Source organism: Scatophagus argus, chromosome 15 (genome assembly GCF_020382885.2).
Source record: "Scatophagus argus isolate fScaArg1 chromosome 15, fScaArg1.pri, whole genome shotgun sequence".
NCBI lineage: Eukaryota > Metazoa > Chordata > Actinopteri > Scatophagidae > Scatophagus > Scatophagus argus.
Window position 1 is genome coordinate 1,339,446 of NC_058507.1, and position 21,576 is coordinate 1,361,021.

The window sequence follows — 21,576 nt, forward strand, 5'->3', positions numbered from 1 at the left end:
TCATAATAACAGCTGATCAGTCAGTACAACAGAAAGAAAATTAATCACCAAATTTTGTGAGAATCGATTAATCGTTTCAGTCAAATGTCAAGTTTCTTCCAGCTTTTCGGCCGACACCATTTGCTGCTTTTCTTTGTTATTTAGTTTTGTCAGTAAGTAGATTATAAAAAATACCCTGCGGCTGCGATTCTGGCCTAAAATGACATGCATTTTATATCAGGCTGAATGAAAAACAGTTGAATTTGACACTGCATTTAACTGCATCATAAACAAAATTCAGAACACAACCAGTATAAACATTTGGTTTAGTTATGAAATAGCAATTTAGGAAATCAAGAATCTGCCAACAGCACAAAAAAAGCACAAAATCCGAAGTGTTTCGGGATTAATTAAGCAACAGTCAAAGTAAAAGCAGGTGCTGTTTACCTGCAGAACTAACTAATCCACAGCGCCATCTGCTGACACGTTACGGGAAACTCACTGACTGCTGTCTGACTCACCTGGATGACGTTTCTGATCGTAGACTTTTCCCCTGCGAGCTGTGACGTCGGTCGGCGCGTTCAACAGGCGCACCTGGAGAGAAGCAGGCCGCCGTCCAGGTGATGAGATTCACCTGTGGAGTCAAAGCGTCACCACATGTAAAAATTCATGATCGATCAAAGCTGCCTCAGAGTGAATGAATTCATCCATCAGAAACTCTCATGTTCGATATTTACTGCACTGCAGTATTTGCAGTACTGCGGGTCGTCAGTAACTCCCAGTGAGTTTGTCAGGTGAGCCTCCTTATTTTTATGACTTTGTGTAAAGTTTAGTTGATGAAAACACCAACCTTGAAGCTTTCATCTCCTGTTTCAGCGGTCTGTCCTCAGCTCCACAGTCCAGCAGGTCCTAACAGTTTGGTTATGGACAATAACGGACCAGGAAGACGAAGACGGAGTCCACCGTGTACCACGAGGTCCCCCAGAAGCTGCTGGATGGTGTTAGCTGTATGGCCGTAAACATGGAGCCAACATCGCGGGGGCCCAACCCCCCGCACCCGCTGCCAGTCTAAAATACTTAAAAATTCTAAAATATTAACTTTTATAAATCTTTTTTCCCAATAACGTCAAAATGTTTAGTGAAGTACAATATTCTGTTTGTTTGTTTTTTATTTTTTGTGTTTCATCGTGTGTAAATTTAGAGACGAATAAAACACAACCATAACTAATCATAGGAACTGTTCTGTCCTCAGGTTGAAATATAAAGAAAAGGAAATATGTATTTAAATGGTGTTTTTCTACAACTTTGATCCTTTATGATATACTGTTTATTGCAAAAGAAAAGAGACCAGTATGTTGTAAGGTAAAGGATGAGCTTTTATTTTGAATGACGTTTCTGTTTACATCTGAGTGTTCCCATGAGCCTCCGGTCTGAACGTAATGTAACGTGATGAATGTAAGATTCCCGCAGTACTTCAGTTGCTATCACTGTCAGTAATGTGATGTTCCTGATATTTCGCTCTTCAAGTTTTGTACTCCACACACACCCATGGCAGCAATGTCTGTAAGTGTTAGTAGTGATGTGCATTTTGTACTTGTGTAGAAATAAGCCTTATGAGCATAGTTCGTAATGTTTACACCCGAACATGAGTAGTAGCTACGTTACGTTGTTAACGTTCGTTTCTTGCTAAGCTAAGCGATACTTGCTAGTCATACTAGTAATAGGCTAACGTTACTGTTGCTTGTGTGAGACGGTAATGTCAGGCTCCTAAGTTTTTCTGTATTTGTTTATTTCAGTTTTACTCGCTTTTCACCTGCTACACTGGAAAATAAAAGGAGCAAGGCGCTCGCTTCCTGGCTCGTTGAAAACGAGTTTGGCTTGCTGTGGAGTCTGTGTTCACGCACGTAGCTTACACACAGATAGGAACAGTACATGAACAAAAATGCATTTCTATATAAAGTCCAGGTATTTGGCAAAACTGTCATTTATAATTCCATTTATTTATTTTACTTTTCAAAAGCAGTGGGCAGTAGGCGTGTTTGCTTCTCCTCTCCCGTCCTTTCATTTGATCTCCACTCTGAACAACAGTCATGTTGTCCAAGTAAAACTTTAGTCCTCGTCGTCCACCTGCTGTGCTTCTGTTCTGTGCAGTTCAGAGTTTTGACCACCAGGTGGAGCACTTTACCCTCTCAACACCTGAGTGGATGCAGGCCTGAGCTGTTGGTGTAAAAGTAATAATTAAACACTATAATAATACTTTTCATATACAGACATTACACCACACTGTATTACTACTAATACTACTAAGCTAGTACCAGCAGCGGTGAAAAGTACCATTAGTTAAGTACTTCTGTATAGTTGTGAAGCTTTTACAGTTTGATTAGTTTAATTTATGGCTACTTTTACACGACATTTCAGGAGGCAATATTGTACTTTTTACTCCACTGTGTTAATTTGACTGATGAAGTTAGTTATTACTTTTATTACAGAATAAGAATTTGCTAACAAAATGTGATTAGTTGATTAAATATGATGGATCTTTACCAATTAAACTTACCAACAGTATGTGATTTTGTTTAGTTTCACCACAAAAAGTTAAAACATTAAACTGGTGCTCACACATTAACGCTTTGCTTTGGAGTCCTTTTGGTTTAATAACAAATTATAAATAAATATTTATAAACCCCTAAAAATAAATGAAAGAAACCAACTCGCTGCAGCTCTGGAAAAAAAGAAACTTTATTTGGAAACATTATGGAGAGAAAACAGAAAACAAAACTTGTTTTAGAGTTTTTCATTTCTGAAAATCATTTTTATTTACTATGATACACAGCGGATGGCGTTAGAAGTCAGCTGGTTTGTACACCGGGATGAGAGCAGATCTTATCGACAAAATGATTAAAAAGAAACAAAACAAAAACGAACAGTTGATTGGTTGATGAAAAACTACAGACGAACGGCTTAAACTTGTATTATCTAGCAGCTGCTGAACCCCCACCCGAACACTTGAACTTGGACATCAGGACGCTGCTGGCTCTGCTCCACTCCTGCCCTTCAACGTCCTCAGTCCCACGTCTAACAGCCATGAAATGGGCTCTTGGCTACGTTCCATTCGGAATATTTATCCCCTTAACACACCCATCACCCTCTCATTCACATCTCTGCGCAAGATTGTGTCTCATTAGTCCCATTCCAGACAGCATGTCCCCTCCAAAGTGCCCTTTAAAGTTCACTAAATCAGATTTGTGGCCGCAGGCGTTTGGCTCAGCTTCTTTCCTTCAGGACGACCTTCTACTCAAATTAAAATCAAAAACTATCATCTACGTGGGCTCGTTGGCTTCACTACTTTTCTGCCCTTTGAAGTTTGTGACCTCTCGTGTTGTGATTATTCAGAACAAAAAACTAGCTTTTTTAGTTGTCAAAAATGGGACCACAATTTTATTCACAATTTCTTCCAGGCTAACGTCCTCACATACCTTGATTTGTCCGATCAAAAATGTGAAACCTTTAAAATATTTCAAAGAACATAAAACAACAAAAAATGAGCCCTGATGAGCTGGAACCAGCAAATGTCCAATGTTTTTGTTCATTTAATCAGAATAAGTCAAATTTCTGCAGACTACATAATGTCAGCGCTCGTGGGAGTTTTGTGGGTTAAAACCGTTAAAGACCTGAACAAAACAAAAAAGGAAAATCTTTTTAACCGAGAGCCATCTGCCGAGCAGGGACCGGCAAGGACACAGGAGACACACGTCTAAAACGGGACACACCCCACTCGACATTCTGGCAAAACTGGATTCATCCCCCATCGCTGCCTTTCATCGCAAGCCCGGGAAAAGCCTGGAAACATTTTGGCTAAAAATGACGAGATCACAGAGTTGTTTTGCTGTTTGTTCTGCACCGGACCAGGAAGCATCGATCAAACAGCTTCCGGAGGGGCTTCCGGATTTTACCGCCGATCCATCAGAACATGACGGTGAACTGAGGAATGCAGACACGCAGCGGAGCTTCTCAGCGGGGTTCACTCGTGTTTCACTGAAAACGGTCGGAGGGAAACTTTGGCTCATTAAATATTCTGTTCCGACCCGGTGCGACCCGGTGCCGGAGCTCAGGATCTGCTCTGAAAGGTGAATCCCTAACGAGCCCCAAGGACCCAGACAGTCAGTGAAGAACTTGCAGGTGTTTTCAGACTCCCGACAGCCTCTTCAGCACGTGAAGCAGACATCTCGCCGGAGCTTGAGGACATAACCTGGACAGCGTTTCGTAATGTTGTACTGTTAAAAGATAAAAAGAATTCCTTCTAAAGAAAATCTCCAGTTTAAACCAAATAAATACGAGTTCTTAACTAATGTGTGAAAACTTTACTGTGTGTTTGCTGAATTGTTTGTGGACACATTTTGTAGCTGACCTGCTGTGTCCTGATTAAAAGACTCTCAGGAGGGACACTGCTGGCCATAACCTGAAATTAACTGATTAAAAGTGTGCTAAATTAATCGATGATCCCCGCGACGAGTACCGAATCAGCAGGGTTTTTCCCGGGCAAACTGCCACTCACAGCATCCTCCAGTACTAACAAAAACCCTCAAAGTACAAGCAACGACCTAAATGTAGTTAAAATAAAAGCACATTCTTCTGAAATGCAGTGGAGAAGACAATAAAGTTGCATGGAATGGAAATACTGCAGTAAAGTACATCAACGTTGGATGTAACTACAAGTACTTTTAATACTTTCCACGTCTTTGTTATCGAGCAGCAGACCGAATGTTTTCATCCAGACAGGAACACAAGGGCTTGCAAGATTCTGGAAAAACCTGCAGAACTGCGATAAAGCGGGTCAGGGACGAGTGTGTGTCCGCGCACGCACACACACACACACACGATAGAAACAAAGTGAAGCTCAGGCCAACGAACGTGTTCAGGGTCTCTGAACCGACCTCCATGTTGACCTTTTGTGCCTCAAAGTGCCGTCGCTGAAGCAAGCGATGAGGGATGTTTTCTCCTCCAAAGTGGAATTAAAACCTACCGATGTGTTGTCGAACCTCGTCCCCTCTTCACACACACACACACACACACACACACACACACACACACACACACACACACACACACACACACACACACACACACACACACACACACACACTCACACACACCATCAGGAAAAGAGATGGGTTTCACTTACACCATCAGAACCACAAAGAAATATGATTATAGCTTCTGACAGATTACACAGTCCAGTACCCCGTGGTATTCCACTAAATCAGCAACCTCCGCTGCTGATAAATTTATATATATATATATATATATATGTATATATATACTTATATATACTTCTTTCCTCTATTTTGGGAAAATTATTCAACATATGACCAAAAATATGATATTAAGAAGAGCTGATTTCTCGCATGACAGAAAAGAAAGTTTTTTCTGTGGAAATGTTCTCCTTAAACCGAAAAGCTTCAGATAAAACGATGCCCCGTTAGCGTTTCAAAGTGTTTCATTTCATCTTTTAAATCTATGAGTTCATTTTCTTTCACTAAGTGGCAAAACAGACATGCAAGTTTTAGTTTTCCAACGAACCAGCAGAACAGAACGAAAAATGACAGAAGAGGGAAGCGTCCTCCACAAAGCCAAAGAAGTCATCGAACACGGAAGACGCCTCTTCAAAAGCCAACGAGGATGCATCGCGGCGTAGTGGTTTCCTCACTCATGTGCCATCATAGAGGGGTCGGGTCAGGTGGGGTCGGAGGAGTGGAGGGTCGTCCCTTCACGAGAGACATCAGTCGTTGCATTAAGAGTTAGAGGCTCGAAAGAGACGAGACCGTTGAGCTGAAGGTTTGGAGTGAAGTCCATAAAGTCTGATTCTGTCGTACGGACGGTCCGTCGGTCCACGTGTTTCGTTCTGCTTTTCCCTCCTGAATCCTCTGCAGGGAAGGTACAAACTGGCTGTGAAACAGACCACAGGTCAGCTCACACAGATCACACAACACACACGCACACACACAAACAATACAAAAAAATATTTAGAAAAAAAAGAACTAAAACAGTCCAAATGATTAAAAACATAAAGTACGCGAACAGACATGAAATTGGCATGTGGGACCTTCTGACACAACCCGTGCCATGTGCTGTCCTTTAAGGGGCTCAGAGTTCACATCGTGGGTAGGCGTCATGTTTTTCAGCATTTAAAACCAGAGCCCACACCTCCCCAAGACTGAAAATAACCAACAACTTCTCCACCGTTTGTGTTTGACGTCCAGTGCTGAAGGGAAAGCTCTGGTGTGAAGTTCGCTCTCTCGCCTCCTGTAGCTGACCCGGTTTTGGGTCAAAGAGCAACAGAAGAAGAAGAAGAAGAAGAAGAAGGAGGAGGAGGAGGAGGAGGAGGAAGAGGAGAAATGTCTTCCTGTGCTGATATGAGGAGATCTGTAGGAATACTCTGAAATCCACTCAGCCAGAAAACCAGTCAGCGAACACCACTCAGGTGTTTCATTTTTGAGGTGCAGTCGTTTGATATTTTTATTTTCCCTTTTCTCTTGACTGGGAGCAGGGAAAAGGTGGACAGGTTTACAGAGGGCCCACGTCGGTTCCCAGTGTGCTATTCCATCGGGGTAAGGTAGGAGGAGGCCCGAACGCGTCCCAGAGTCCCCGCAGTCCGAGTCCAAACCCTGCTCAGTGATTAGTGTCGTCGTTATGTGCCAATTCAAATCAGTTCTTCGCTCTTCCATCATGAAAGGAGCAGTCGGTTCCAAAAGTTGACGTCCGATTGTAATTCTCTCATCCTGGATTTACATTGTGAGATCTCACAGATTAGGTTTAATCCAACAAGCGGTCGATGTGTCTCTAAAGCCCAAACCTCATTCACTTCAAAGTCCATGACAACCAACAGCTGCTGGCTCTTCAAAATACACCAACCGGGTTAGTTTCGTTTTTTATCCCAACAGCCGACGGCGTTTTATAGAGCAGAAGACGAGCCCCAAGCGACTGTTGGCCAAAAGCAGCTGGCGGTGCGCTCATTTCCCAGCATGCTCCCGTGGCTCTTAGATCAGTGGGTCGGGGTGCAGGGGGTGCTGGGTGTGCTGGATCTGCTGCGGCTGCAGCGGCGGGGGCAGCTGCAGCGGCAGCAGAGCCTCCACCATGTTGTGGCAGTGCGGCGGCGGCGTGCCCTCGCTGCTCGAGCTCTCGGCCACCTCGCCGCCGTGGAAGAAGTAGTCGCTCTGCACGATGAAGGACTCGACGACGGCCTGGTTGAGCTTGGTGGTGGACAGCGTGTCCTTGTTCTCGAAGTCGGGCCGCATCAGCGTGGGCCAGAAGCAGATGGACAAGTTGTCGGCCGTCATCAGGGTGGTCTTACTGTGCTGGCTCACCCTGCAGCAGGAAACAGAGAAATGGTTAGCTGCTCCAGGAGCCACGAGGCGGCAAGTTTGGTGGTTTAAGACATTAATCATGTCATCATGTCTTGAGATCAAAGCAGCAAATCACATCGTTAACGCGTTTTCCTGTTTTTTCATCGAGTTCCATCATCAACACTTCACTCTTCACACACTTCACCCGAGCACATTAAAGCCACAAGGATGAACAGATGCCGTTTGTTTCCAGAAAGATCTCAGCTAACATGCAAGCACATAAAAATCATGTGGACTTGTTGTATTCACCGTTTAACACGTGAATAACAAAACGTAAACGATTGCTCTGCATGTGGTTATGAAGATGTTCCCCACCTCGTGTCTTCAAACAGAAAGCCAACTCAATTTTCAAGTCAATGCAAACAGGAGTGAAAAGTAGTAGAAAATGCTAATACTTAAGCAGAGTTCAGTTGTACTTCGCTCACCAGCTTACAGCTAATGTACAGTGAAGTACTGTGACTGTTCAAAGTGAGACGTTGCACAGGAGCATCAGCCTCGTCGGCTCACAGGACAGATCCAACAGCTGACTGGTGTTTTAAATCAATAACTGATGAAGTGTGACATCACGATTAGGCTGGAGATTAGTTCATTCAATTAATGACAGCTGTCAGCGAACACGAGACACCGAGACCAAGCACCACAGCAGGCCATCGGGCTCACAGGTTTTCACAACCCAGAGGCAGATCAAACACCGCAAGAACAACTTTGTGGCGTCCGTCAGTTAACTTTATTTAATACTTTCACGTCTCATGAGTCAAGAACAGAGTTTCTGCCTTTCTCATCAAGAGAAAACACAAAGCACTGAAGGCAAATGTAATATTCATTATCAAGACTGAGAGGTTCTCTGCACCGCATGACTTTGTTGGCGTATTTTAGTTGAGCTGAGTGCAAACTCTCTCAGGTCAGGCAGGTTTGCTGTACGCCAACATTCTTCTCTCAGTGCGTCTCAGAGACGCACAGTTCAGCTGCTGCCACCACTCAGAACGTGCTGATGTAGAAACCCGTCAGACCACAGCATGTTCACCTTCATCACAGGTATATGTACATCTGAACGTGGAGGCGCTCAGCTGCTGCTGGTTCACACACACACACACACACACACACACACACACGGGGATAACGTCACACTGACTGCTGGATGCGTGTGTGTCTCACCTGTTGAGGTGTGTGATGATGTATTTGAAGACCTGGTAGTTGACAGGAGGAAACTTCTTCACGATCTCTCGCAAGACCTGCAGGCGCTCCACGTAATCCACGATTTCTGACACACACACACACACACACACACACACACACACACACAGGGAGAAAAGACAGAAGGGGTTTTACATTTTACACACACTCTCTCCTGGGAACAGAAATTGTACTCTCTAGAAAACAAAAGGCTGAGATGCTGCCAAGAGCAGCTCCCACGCTGGGAGCACACGCACACACACACACACGCGCGCGCACACGCACACACATGCAGCAGCACTAAAGCTTGTGGGCAGAGATGATACTGGGCTGCATCACATCTGCACTGGTTAAGAACAAAACCAGTTTCTGTAGACTCAGAAAACAAACAGATTGAATAAAGTTGTTGTTGCTGCGAAGCCAACGAGCTTAACAAATGAAACACAAAGAACTTCTCATGAACTCCTGCTATTTTCATAATTACCTAATCATTTGGTCTACAAAATGTCAAAATATTTTGAAAAATGCTCATCACAGTTTCCCAGAGCCCAAAGTGACGTCTCCAAGTTGTTTCTTTTGTCCAACCAACAGTCCAAACACAAAGACTCTTCATTTACTGTCTTGTATGACAAAGAAAAGCAGCAAATCTTGACATTTAAGAAGCTGGAGAATGCAAATGTTTGATCGATCAGTTTACTTGGCCCAGGCAACTGGACTCTGGCAATTCCTTTTGTTCTCACTGATAAGAACAATTAAAAGGGAGGAAAGCAGCCGATCCTCCTTTGAGAAGATGAAATGAGTACAAACTGGTTTACAGGATAAATGACTAAATGTAAATCTGCTTGTTTCATTTTCTACTGACTGCTGAGTCAACTGTAACACAAACGGTCTCATCGGTCTCTGCCTCTAACTGAAATTATTTCTGCACTGAACAATAAAAAAATACAATTTCAAAATTATATTTAAAAAAAAACTCAATCTGCGATCAAAAAAAAGTTTCATCAGCTGCAAGCGAGTCGGACAAATCACAGCGTGAAAGGTGAGAAAACAAAATGTAAATGGTCCTGAAACTGCTGTCTGATGGTCCTGAAGCTGATGGCCAAGCAGTAGGCAGCCAAACAAAAACAACAACAAACAAACAAACAGAAACACTTCCTCCTGTGGTCCTGTGAATGAAACAGGCTGTGAAGTTCCTCGATGTTCTGCATCCTCCCATGAGAATCCATCAGTTCCCCGCCAGCGCTGAAACGCTCCACTCCCTTCTTACATATTTAAAGAGCAGATGTGAAATACGAGCTTCTAACTTTGGACTGTCACAACAGAGCTACGTTAACACAACTGTGAACTTCCTTCTCCGTCTGGAATATTCTCCAGGATGTGCCAGACATTCCAGGACCAGCAGGGAAGCATTTTAGATCTTAGATGAAAATTTACAACCGTCCACCTAACAGCACTCTTATTTATTCACACTGCACACAATCAGTCATCATAATGAGGAGCCAATGGGAGCCTCTGACCCGCTAATGGCTGCCAGAGGTCAAAGGTCATTAATCCACGCTGCCATATCTCACCGTTAACTAGAAATAACACAGAGAGATCAGCCGCTTAATCCCCTCTTATCATATTTTTATCAGTTTGACAGGAAAACACACCACTGTCTACACTGTGTACCCACAATGCAATGGGTTCAATAAAATGGTAAAACTACAAAGGATGAGTTTAGATTAAAATTTAATGATCTCTGTGCTTGGAGAAGAGGCTGCCGCTGCAGTAGAATAGAAAACAGACACAGAAGGACTCAACTGACAATAAAAACTGAAGAGAACACGTAAATAAATGAATGACAAATTCAGGACTTGAGCTCTACTAGAAAAGCTAAATTCGGCAAACCAAGTGTCACTCAAGAACTTAAAGATTTACCAACAAAAAAATCCACGTGTCAATCTTGGTAATCTGCCACATTCTGTATGAATGTTATGGAGATGCAATGTGGGGGTTGCTGTTGTTCCAGATCCAAGCCAGCAGAGACTGAGCAAACATTTGAAAACTGCAGACAAAAGTCTGAAGCCAAGCAGACGAGGAGGAGGTCAAAGATCAGACAGTTCGTCTAGTGATTACAGAGTAGAAGAGGAAAGAGAGAAAGGAGGAGGAGGAGGAGGAGATGTGCTGGGAAAAAAGAGGCAGAGACAGAAAGTGAAAGTAAGATGAAGAAAAAAAAGAAGGGGAAGAGAGGAGGGAGACGCGAGAGAAGAAGAGGAGTTCCTGTTGCATGCGTCTCATTGGCCAGACAGGAAGAACCAGCACCACCTCCCTCTCTCAGAGTGTGTGTGGGTGTGCGTCGGCGTTTCTTCTTACTTGCAGCCTCCACCAGTTCTGGGTGCAGGTTGTAGGGGATCAGCGGGTCGGGCAGGTCGGCAAAGAAAGCCTTCAGTGCTCCGGCAGCGGCGTTCACTGCCACATCCATCGCCACAAAGTCGATGCTGTGATCTGCAAAGACAGACGGAGAGAAACAGTTTTGATTTTCCTCCCCCCAGCAGCACATTTACGAGCTTGTCCTTAAGCTACAGGATGCGGGTCTTTCATCCTCCACATCAGGCGGACAGCAGCTCCACCCGAGCGGAGCAGCTTAGACTGATGTTAGCTCATGTACAATACGATGTTTATCGGAAGAGCTGAACCTGTCTGTTTTGTTAAAACACATCAAATCAAGTGCAGAGCTCGAGTCTCCACTGAATAATTAATGGAAACTCAGAAAGTTCAAATTAAAATAACACGTTCATCATTTCTCTCAGCTGAGTGAGCTCAGCGTGTCGTATGTCACATTTTAGGTGCACATGTAAAACACTGTCACTGACACTTTAATAATCACTAGTACATTTTGTCTCACCAAGAAATATCAGGACATTGTGTTAAAATGAGCAGATTACACACAGCTTATTTTCACAACAGTGTTTCCAGAGGGAGTTAAGGACGTTGTGTAAAACGTAATGAAAACACAATGTGTGTGAATCTGCTAATCCTTTCAGACAGCTGAAACAAAGAACATACTCAATTTGATTTGATTTTTGTACATATATGTTTTCCGCCATCCAGGACATCATGACGTGGTGGATCTCTATAGACTTTTCCTTAACCAAAAACATTTGAATCATCCAATAATTAACTAATGCAGTCCAAAGCCCAGAAGCCGTCTTCACCTAAGCCAGCTGAAGCCCTGTTAGGACCACGTTAAACCGCAGACCGCGCTCTCATAACCCTCGATGATCCCTCCTCGAACGGGATTTTCCCGGGTCCTTGCTATCAAAGAGCTGGTGAGTGTTTGTGTTTGTGCAGCGAGGCTCACAGCTGAGCTTTGTGTCTGAGCAGGAGAACAGAGCTCCTCTCTGATCGCAGCTAACGGAGGTTTATCATCGGTCTGTCTGGAGGCACAGAGGCCCGAGTGTCTCAGCACTCCGACAGAAGACACGTCCAGTTCAAACAACCAACTTTTCTGCTCTGTTAGTCCTGCCGAGACGGGAGAGAAGCTCCGGCTCCGTCGCTCCAGTTGGAAAGACAAAGGCTGTAGTAATCATATTTAAACGTTCAGTTAGCAGGGCTACAGGATGGGGGGAAAAATTACTTCCTGTTTTGACATGCTGGCCAAATGACGACAGGAAGGAGGAGAAAGAGGGAGGAGAAGAGGGAGAGAGAAGGAGGACAGAGCCCTGAGGTAACACGACAGCTGTCACACTGAATCTGAAAGGCTGCCAACACACACACACACAGGAAATACTCTCAAGGAAATAAAGAGATAGGAGGGGAGGCAGTGGGGCAAGAGAAGATCAACAGGAAATGCACAAATGAAAGGAGGTCACAACAGGAGGGTAGGGATGAAGGAGCAAGGAGACAAAATGAGGAAAGATATTTTTAAAGGAAAGAAAAGGAGGAGAGTCATTGAGGAGGAAGGACGAGTGCGAAGAGGAAAGACGAGTTTGTTAATAGACAACCAAGAAAAGCTGCTTCAGCCCGAACTGACCTCCTCTGTTTGGCGCGACCACGCTGCTCCCCGAGCAAACACATTCAATATTCACTCATTTCCATAAAAACACGTCCAGCTGATTTGGTGGAAGACGCGAGCTGCTGGCAGCCAACCGTCCTCTCTTACTGACAGAGGAGCTAATTGGCTGTAATGGTGCGTTTCACATACGACCGAGCTGCAGCGAGGAGAAGGACCGCAGGGCCACAGCCCAAACAGAAAAACACAACCAGGAAAAGACGCCTACGGCAAGTCATGAGGGGGCCGCTTACAGTGAATAACACAGACCATTTAAAAGGGGTGGGTACTGGCAAGGACTTGGCGATATCACGATACATCTGTCACAATACGATACTATCATGATATATTGCTATACTGAATTTATTGCGATATATTGCAATATTCAACATAGTTCAGTGAAAATGTAAAAACAGAGCTGAATTACCAGCTGCTGTGTACGATCTGGATAGTCTTACATCTTATCAAAACCGAATTAAATCAACATAACTCAGAGTAATTCAATTTATAACTCAATTTATTTTAATATGATATTGAGAAACATCTGGAAGGTAGTTGCCATGACAACAAAAATATTACTCTTACACAAACTGAACGAACTGAACCAGTGGACACACTGACATCAAAAACAAAGTGTATAGGATTTGCAATGTGCTTTCATGTTGGGATGACATACCGCGGTTCCAGTGCGTTGACCATATTCCAGAAACCTGTGTTTTCCACCACACTATAAGGAAGCAAATCTTGGCAAATAAACTGCACTATCGATGCCGAAATTTTTTTAGAACGTGAAGATGAAGATGAAAGTTTGTTGGGGGTACCGAAATTTCGTTTGCGATGAAAATCCAAATGACAAATAAAGGTCTAAGTCTAAGTCTATCAAGAGTCGTTTGTCTTCTGTCCACGGCTTGCTGCCGTTGTAGTTGAGTATCTGGATAACTTTTCTGCTGTCTCAGCCATGTTGGACTTTCTCTAAAGCTCACCCTTGGTGACCGCCAGACTGCCACTACCCATCAAGGCTGCGAGCCATACGGCGACATCTACAGGACTGGAGGTTGTACTTGTTTTTGGCTGATGTTCGTGAATCGAACGAAACGCGAAACAATGTTTTTTTTAATTAATGTTATTTTATTAAAAATTGATTTTTGGAGTCAGAAATCGATGTAGTATATCGTGAAAAGAAGTATCGCGATACACTGCCATGACAATATTTTTGCACACCCCTACTATTTAAGATGTCTGGGACACCTGATGTTTATTAAAAAGACTTCCTCGGGGAGAAGAAAAACACACCTGAAATGACTGAATGGAGACAGAAACTCACCAGCATGAAGACTGAAATAAAATAGTCTGATGTTTTTTTTAATTACTCTTCTTTATGTGCTTCTTCATGACTGAAATGTGTTTGTCCTGCGTCAGATTTGTTCTTCATTCTACAGGTTTTTTTTAAGACAGCGTCACTGTGTGGTCTTAACGAGGCCCTGCGTGGACAGAAACTCCACCACAGACACAAGAGAGAAGGTGACTTTGTCCTTCGCTGTCCAGTCTTTACGTCCACAGAGCTTTGGCAAAATGGGGCGTAATTTCTGTACTGGTTTATGGTTAATTATCTTAAAGGGACGCAGAAGAAACCACGACAACAAGAATTATAAGTAAAGCATTTTAACGTGTTTCTGTCCTTTGGGACACATACTGTCATCATGTAAAGACCAGTGGTTCAGTTTGCTGAAGAAACTCTCCATGTTCACAAGCTAACTGAGATGATCTATACAAACAGTCATTAACTGTAACCAAAGAGTAAACGCAGTTGATAATCGATGTGAGACTGAAATAGCAGCGCATGTTTTCAGCGCCTGGCGGTAAAACGACTGACACTGCTGATCGTGTTCTGCTGATTTCTGCCTGCGGTGACTTTATTTATTCTAACAGCCGGTCTGGCAGTCCAGCAGCCCTCATGTGAAGGTTCGACTCTGCTCCACGGGGGCATGTGGTTCTCTTTAAGTGCCTCTGCTGCGTGGTCAGACCTGGAATGGGTTTTCTCTGTGGGCTGAACTTATTGCACACATCACACAAATGCTACTCCATTGGTAACATGTTTTCTGAGGAAACGTTTGAGTTCTGAAACGTTCGTGGGGAAAATGATGAAGACTCACAATCTGTGAGAATAATGAGAACCACCAGCGTGCTCCAGTTCCACATGTGCTGCCGCCTTTCGGGTTTGCAGGTAGCTGAATGTGTATGAATGTGTATTTATGAGGCTCTGCTGTGAGCGTGTGTCCGTGCAGGAGTGTCTCACCTTGATCAAACTGTTTCTGGATGTTGTCCTGGTCCGTTTTGTTCCCACTGACACGATACAGACCTTCTGTCGTCAGACCTGCAAACACAAACAGCGTTCGCTTCAGTGACAGCTCTCAATTCGTGCACTCCATTCGTGAGGAATTTAAGCAGCGCTACCCAAAAAACCGAGCTGGAACGACACAGATGGGCCGACAATAGCTGAGGGACTGCTAACGTGGTTTTCTGAAACCACATAGAAAGAATTTTTTTTGGATTGAGGCTAAAATCTTTGAAGTCACGAATGTGAAGTTTCTCAGATCTGCCTCTTTGCAGGTTTTAACAGCTTGTTTATCACAGCTGACTTTGGCTTCCTCCCTGGTTAGCCTCTGGGTCCATGGTGCCGCCCGTGACTGGATGATCAGCAATGATTTAAGTAATGAGGATGTTAGTGGTGTGTTGGCTCAGGACAGATCGATTGTGTGAGCTGATATTCAGCATTTTGATTGTTGATTTGTGTTTTTTTTTGTCAGATTGCTACAAAAAAATGATTGACTGTTCATAACAGTAGATTTATGTTTTGTATTAATAATCTGAATATGCAGGGTGACCAGTTATCAAAAGCAAAATATTAGCCTCAAAAATTAGTGCAGAAAATAGAAATACTCAGGCTGTACCTGCGTAAAGTTCTTCAGTAAACTACTTTCCATCTTTCCATCAATGGTTGCTAAATTTGAATTTTTACTGCAAAACAGGTTATTATGCAGGGTTTACGACTCATTACACTGTGAAACTGTAAGGCTGCGCTGCATTGTTTCACTGGAGAACCAGACACATTTTTCTGCGTTCAGAGCAAACTGTCATCTCCCTTCGTTAATTCAGTTCTTGTTGGCAGACAACAACAGAATCTGGTCCAAAACAAAGCTGCGGTTTGCTTCAAGCATGAATGGATAAATTTATTGAGAATTCGACCCAATGAAGCTGTGAAGCAATACCAGCCATGACTTATACACAACACAGGAAACAGGTCAGAGCACAACGACGACGACAGTAAATCAACTAAGTTTTATTTTGTGTTTGAGCCTTGGGCTGATCTGAGAGCAGCGTTTGTTAGTGTCTCTGAGCATAAACATCACAGCCAGCTGGCACCTGACGGCTCATCTCAGACCAGCACATATGGAGACAGAGAGTCTTAATTAGGCTATAATGTGTGTTCTGGCTGCAGGGATGAACACAACACACACACAGACACTCAAGCCATACAGGTTGCATTTCTACTCTGACACTGCTGCAAGGTCATCCACACTGCAGTGTGTGTGTGTGTGTGTGTTCCTTTGCAGAGGCTGTTAAAGCAGAGACAATATTATGCAAATTGAAGTTTAATGGATTCAAGTAAATCATGTCAAGTGTGAGTAACTGCGGGAGCGAGTGTGTGTGTGTGTGTGTTCACTGATATCTGGGTGTTTGTCTTTGTGTGTCCACTCGACGCTCGAGGAGCACACAAAGGAATGAAGGGCCACAGTAAAAGACAAACAGTTTACATATTTATACTGCACGTGTCTGTGTGTGTTTGAAGTTACTGAGCGGCTCATACTTAACATATTCAAAATGTCAGAATTCGTCTTCAGTGAGCAGTTTACAAGCAGGTTTGTTTGTGTTCACACTAAATAACAGCTAATTAAATGTTCCTCACACGCTGCTGACGTGTGGTTTAATGTGTGATCATAACCTCATCAAACACACACAAACACACACGGGCGGTGTGTGAGAAAAGATGCTCAACTCATTTCTGTTTCTCGAGAAAGAACATTAGCTTTATTTAATTCTTAGCAATGTCTGGGTGTGTTAGCCTTTGCTGCTCAGCCTCCAGGCTGCAGGTGAAAGTGCCTTCAATAAGTCCCCACAGCTTGTATTTAATATGTTTAGATCGATGTACTGGTGAGCAGCGACAGTCGACTCCACAGTTAACATCCCTCACACAGATGACACGCTGATATCAGACACATTACACAGTCGAGCGACGCCGTGTTCAAATGCGTGTGCGAGTGTGTGAGTGCACATGAACTTGGCAGCGAAGCTTCAGAGTTTCATGTTTCACAGAGGACTGAAACCACAAAAACATCCAGCGAGAAGCAGATTCCTGCAGTGGAATTTTAATGGCTGGGATCAGAGAATGAGCTGAAAATGGCTCAGACTGGAACATGAGCTGCACTGTTTTCTTCCTGCAGTATTTACTGAGGCCAGACCAAAATTTCTATTTATACCAACATTAATTATTTAGAACTAAAAATCTGCAGAGACTTACCTTTACCGTCCTTCTTGCAGATTTTTCTTTAATTTTCTAAGATAATCTAAGATAACCTGGATATCTGTAATGCTGCGCTTTAAAACACAGCTGGATTCTGTTCTATCAAATCCCCTCTCTTCATTACTATCTCCCCATTGTTAAAATGCCCTTTTACTATTCGTCCCTGTGCCCTAAATGCAGCATCACTCACTCACCTCTGACCTTAAAATGACCCATCCAACACCACCCTGTTCATGTCTGCGTCCTCATGGGGACTTCTGACTCTGAGCAGGATGTCTCTCACTTACACACACACACACACACCTCACACACCTGAGGGGAAGGAAGTTCAGTGAAGTGAAGCTCATGTTTGCATGTTGGAATCTGATAAGCCTGTAGTGATATGATCTAATATCCTGATGCAAACACACACACACACACACAGATACTCTATCACAGTTCCTCTCATCACTCTCTCTTCATCTCTGTCTATCTTATCCCAAAGTGGTTTCATAGCCTCTTCCTCTACCCATCTGTCCATCCCTCTACCTGTCTGTCTGTCTGTCTGTCAGTCAGTCCACTGGTCAATAGCCATGGCTATTTTTTTTGTCAGGTCAACCATCTGCTGTGGGAGGGAACAGGAAACCAGTTCAATAAGTGAAAGTCAATCACCAGCTATTTTTAACTCTTACTTTGTGTGGCAGGAACAGGCCCACAAATAAACAAACACAGACACACACATCAAAAAAAAAAGATCAAAACGCTATAAAAGCGTTGTTTTTGTCAAACCAACATGTGCATCAGTGTGGAAGGTGACCCCCGAGCTGAGCTGTGTGATAATGACTCATCAAACCGAGCTGTTTACGTCGCTCTATAAACAGACAAGCTGAGCACAAACACCCAACAGTTAAACACATTATTCCCATTAAGATAATGGCTTTAAGGTGTTGACACGATGGGCTCGACAGCACTGAGATAATCAGATTAAAGATAAAGTAGCTGTTTACACGGCGGTGCTGTGAAGCCACAGACTCTACTCAGGAGCAGGAAACCATTTTTAACAAGATCCAAGAATCATCAAGTCAGCAACGTTTAATTCAGTACATCACATCGTGTTGTGTCCTTATTGGATGCAACTTCTCCAAAGCCTGATATTTCTTCTTCTTCTTCCTCTGTGTCACACGGCTCCATGGTTTTCCAAAAACTATTAAAAACACATCAATAAGCCACACTGTCGTTCCTTCATCACGTCAACACACACTCTGCAGTTTATTTTGATTTCAATCCCACACACACACAGACACACACACACACTCTGCTGTCACAAATACTCACTGCAGCACCAAATGTTGACTCCGCTGTACTACTTCCTCCTGTATGGTTGATAAAAACTGTAGCTGTGAAACACGAAACCCACATCAGAATCAGAATTGTCTTTATTGCCATGTAAGTGAAGAGGTTTCACATTACTAGGAATTTGTCTTAGTGTTGGTGAATACATAAAACGTAAGAATGAGTAGCATATGAAATAACAATAGAACAAAATAAGATAAAATAGAATTAAGTTAAACAAAATAAGATAAAGTAAAATAAATATGGTTCTGGAGGTAGTACATGTGTGAAGTGTTGGACTTTCGAGTGAACTGTCCCTTTGATGTGTATTTAAATGCACCAAAGATTTTTATTATGCAGGTGTACCTATGGCAGCAGTGTGATGATGTCACACGGTATCCTGACAGGAACAGAAACACATCACAAACACGATCCAGTGTCAGTTAACTTCGTTTCCACAGATCCAAGCATGCATGTTCCACTTTCTCATATCCAGGACGTTCAGGTCTTATCCTACTCATTATAAATGTGAGATATGACACGCTAACATGCACCGACTCTTTTGAGGAAGATGAATGTGAAGGTAAAAGCGCTTGGTTTCCCAGAGGAGCCCAAACGCAACCTTTTTCCCACAATCCTCAGGCTGAGAAATGAGCTGAGCTTTCTGGTCTGGAAGTCATTCTGCTGCCGATATTCTCCTCCAGAGAGAGAGCAAAGAGTGTGTGTGTGTGTGTGTGTGTGTGTGTGTGTATGTACACGTGTGTGTGTGTGTGGAGCTAATGACCTAAGGTGAGCGCTTTCCTTTTATTTTACACACACACACACACACACACACACACACACTGAGCTGTGGTCTGGTGGAGTCATCACTTTCTCTGCTGGTGTGTTAATTTAATGACCGGTCCTCCACACAACCATGGGTCAATATAAATCAATACAACGGCTTCAAGGAGAGAGAGAGTGAGAGTGTGTGTGTGTGTGACTATGATTTAATATCTGGGCACCTTTGGTAACGAGATCCATACCCACACACACACAGTCTCAGCAGACAACAGGCCCTCAGCTGCAGTCTGAGATCTGTGCAGTCGGGAGCTAAAGCTCAACTTCATCAAACGTCCAGTTTCTCTTTGTGGAAAAAGACTGTGAGTCTGGTTCTCAACATGGCACTCTCAGACGCTGACAGCAGTGCAGCTACAGAGGAAGTTCCAACAGATGACAGCTCACGTTACTGTAATTTCAGAAGTCAAACTGGCTTCTCAAACACTCGGACTGTAAGACCACCAACAGAAACACGAACCCTCAGGCAGGGTGTGACATTAGGGCCTACTGAAGGAGTCTGAGGAAGAAACCCGAGTCACGTCATCAGGGTTATCCTGACTGCATTAAAAGCTGAGATTTGGGAACATCTTGTACTCTCCTGCAGAGAGAGTTGTATAAAATACAAAAATGAGGTAGATAAAGTGCACTTAGTGCCAGTCTATGGTAGAACCATAATAGAATTGTTTGCTTCTTTGCGACACATGTAGTATTGTGTATCACAGTCGGTCTGTATGTGTTTAAATCACATCCAAACATCCAAACACTGCAAACCGGCAGCACCAAACCACTGCCCACAGCCTGAGCCGCTGCGTGTGTGTGCTGACAGGAGGACAGATGTCCAGCTTTCAGGAAGGAACAGGAGCAGTTGACAACAAACACACAAACACACACACGCACACTAATTTCAAATGTAACAGAGACAGATGGGCCAGGATTATAAATAGAGCCGTCAAGCTGCAGCTACCTCACTACTGCTCTATTTACACACACACACACACACACACACCTGTGTTCACTTTCTGTTTTGTCCTTCATTCATGTCAGTATTGTTTGATTATTTTCTCTAACCCTGCAGCAGAATGATGTGATGGATGATACTAAGGTCTAACAAAACAGATTTGAACACAACACAAACACAAATGGCACCAACTATCAACAACAGACACAAAGTTTGGCGCCCTGTCCTTTTCTGTCTGTCCAGCCATGACGCATGTCTGACGTGATGACGAGGAGGACAACAACCGTGGGTCAGGATACTTCAACTATTCCAACGTGAATGAGTTTTTACACACACAGAGCACCACATGCGCGCGCACACACACACACACACACACACACACACACACATCAGACGTCACACACACATACGACAAGGGGGCAGAGAGGATGGCGAGAGGAGATAATGATGAGATGGAGAGAAGTCGGAGAAACGAGAGAGGTGAGAGACTGGAGGGAGACAGGAAGGGAGGACTGAGAAACGAGGGAGGAGAGGATGGAGAGAATCGACAGAGAAAAGGATGGAGGAGGACTAGCTTGTGTTGTACAACATGGTCGACTAAACGCCCTCCAGAGACCTTCATCAATGCTACCACATCATCAGAAACACACACACACACACAACTGCGGCTGCTGTGTGTGTGTGTGTAGCCTGCAGCAAGGTGCTCGGTGAGGTCAGTGGCCCTCAGAAGGGCGACAGACTGACATGTCTGTAACAGCAGGACTTCGAAATCCTCTCAACACATTTCCACTTACAGCCAGTGTGCAGCTGTTAAAGGACTGTTACACTTTTCTTGCCTGTTTTTTCTACAGTCTGAGCACCTTTAATGGCATTTCTGACTGTTTTTAAATCAGCATTGTGCTCTCAGTCTAATTTAAAGACTGATTGGAGTCCACCACTGTGCCAAAAAAACCTAACAATTTTTGAAATTCAACCAACTGTGGATGTTTCTCTGGTTACGTAAGGCCATAATCACAACCCAATTAAAAACAAAACACTGCCAGCTGCAGTCATAAGGCATGCACGTTTTTTGTAATCTCAATCCACTTACACACAAGATGTGAAACAAAAAGCAGATGCATCCTAATGCCACTAAAGCTAGAACCAGTTCCCTCACTGGGGGAAGACCAGAAAACAAGCAGAAACTCACTGAGGCTTAAAAAAGCTGCAAATAAAGCAGACAGAAACTCACCCACTGCTGATCCCATTTGGACCAAACATGGGGACAAGATCGTTTGAGGCTTTCAGCGAGAAGTGCAGTTCCAGCTGAAAACAAGGC

General features: G+C 43.6%; 2 protein-coding genes and 1 long non-coding RNA gene across 7 annotated transcripts in view; 1 reads left to right on the plus strand and 2 right to left on the minus strand.

Moving 5' to 3' along the window:
- The window catches only part of akap6 (A kinase (PRKA) anchor protein 6), a 139,970-nt gene extending 139,001 nt beyond the window's left edge, over positions 1–969 (minus strand). Inside the window, exons 1-2 of the mRNA XM_046412890.1 lie at positions 830–969; positions 501–573 (exon numbers count right to left, since the gene is read on the minus strand). The gene's annotated coding sequence lies outside the window, so the exon portion shown is untranslated. The remainder of the gene's footprint in view (positions 1–500; positions 574–829) is intronic.
- On the plus strand, positions 542–1,907 carry LOC124071875. Its single transcript, XR_006845410.1, has 3 exons — positions 542–773; positions 870–1,542; positions 1,776–1,907. It is a non-coding gene; the product is annotated as an uncharacterized LOC124071875 (long non-coding RNA).
- Positions 1,908–5,458: 3,551 nt separating this feature from the next.
- The window catches only part of arhgap5 (Rho GTPase activating protein 5), a 37,880-nt gene continuing 21,762 nt past the window's right edge, over positions 5,459–21,576 (minus strand). For 3 of the 5 annotated variants that reach the window (XM_046412164.1, XM_046412163.1, XM_046412165.1), the window contains exons 4-7: positions 14,885–14,962; positions 10,911–11,042; positions 8,538–8,643; positions 5,459–7,344 (exon numbers count right to left, since the gene is read on the minus strand). In XM_046412164.1, coding sequence (XP_046268120.1) covers positions 7,017–7,344; positions 8,538–8,643; positions 10,911–11,042; positions 14,885–14,962 — 644 coding nt within the window. In that variant the 3' untranslated portion in view covers positions 5,459–7,016. Of the gene's footprint in view, positions 7,345–8,537; positions 8,644–10,910; positions 11,043–14,884; positions 14,963–18,223; positions 18,354–18,484; positions 18,547–18,847; positions 18,882–21,576 lie in introns of those variants that run through there. The other 2 variants (XM_046412168.1, XM_046412166.1) reach the window with 2 other exon arrangements.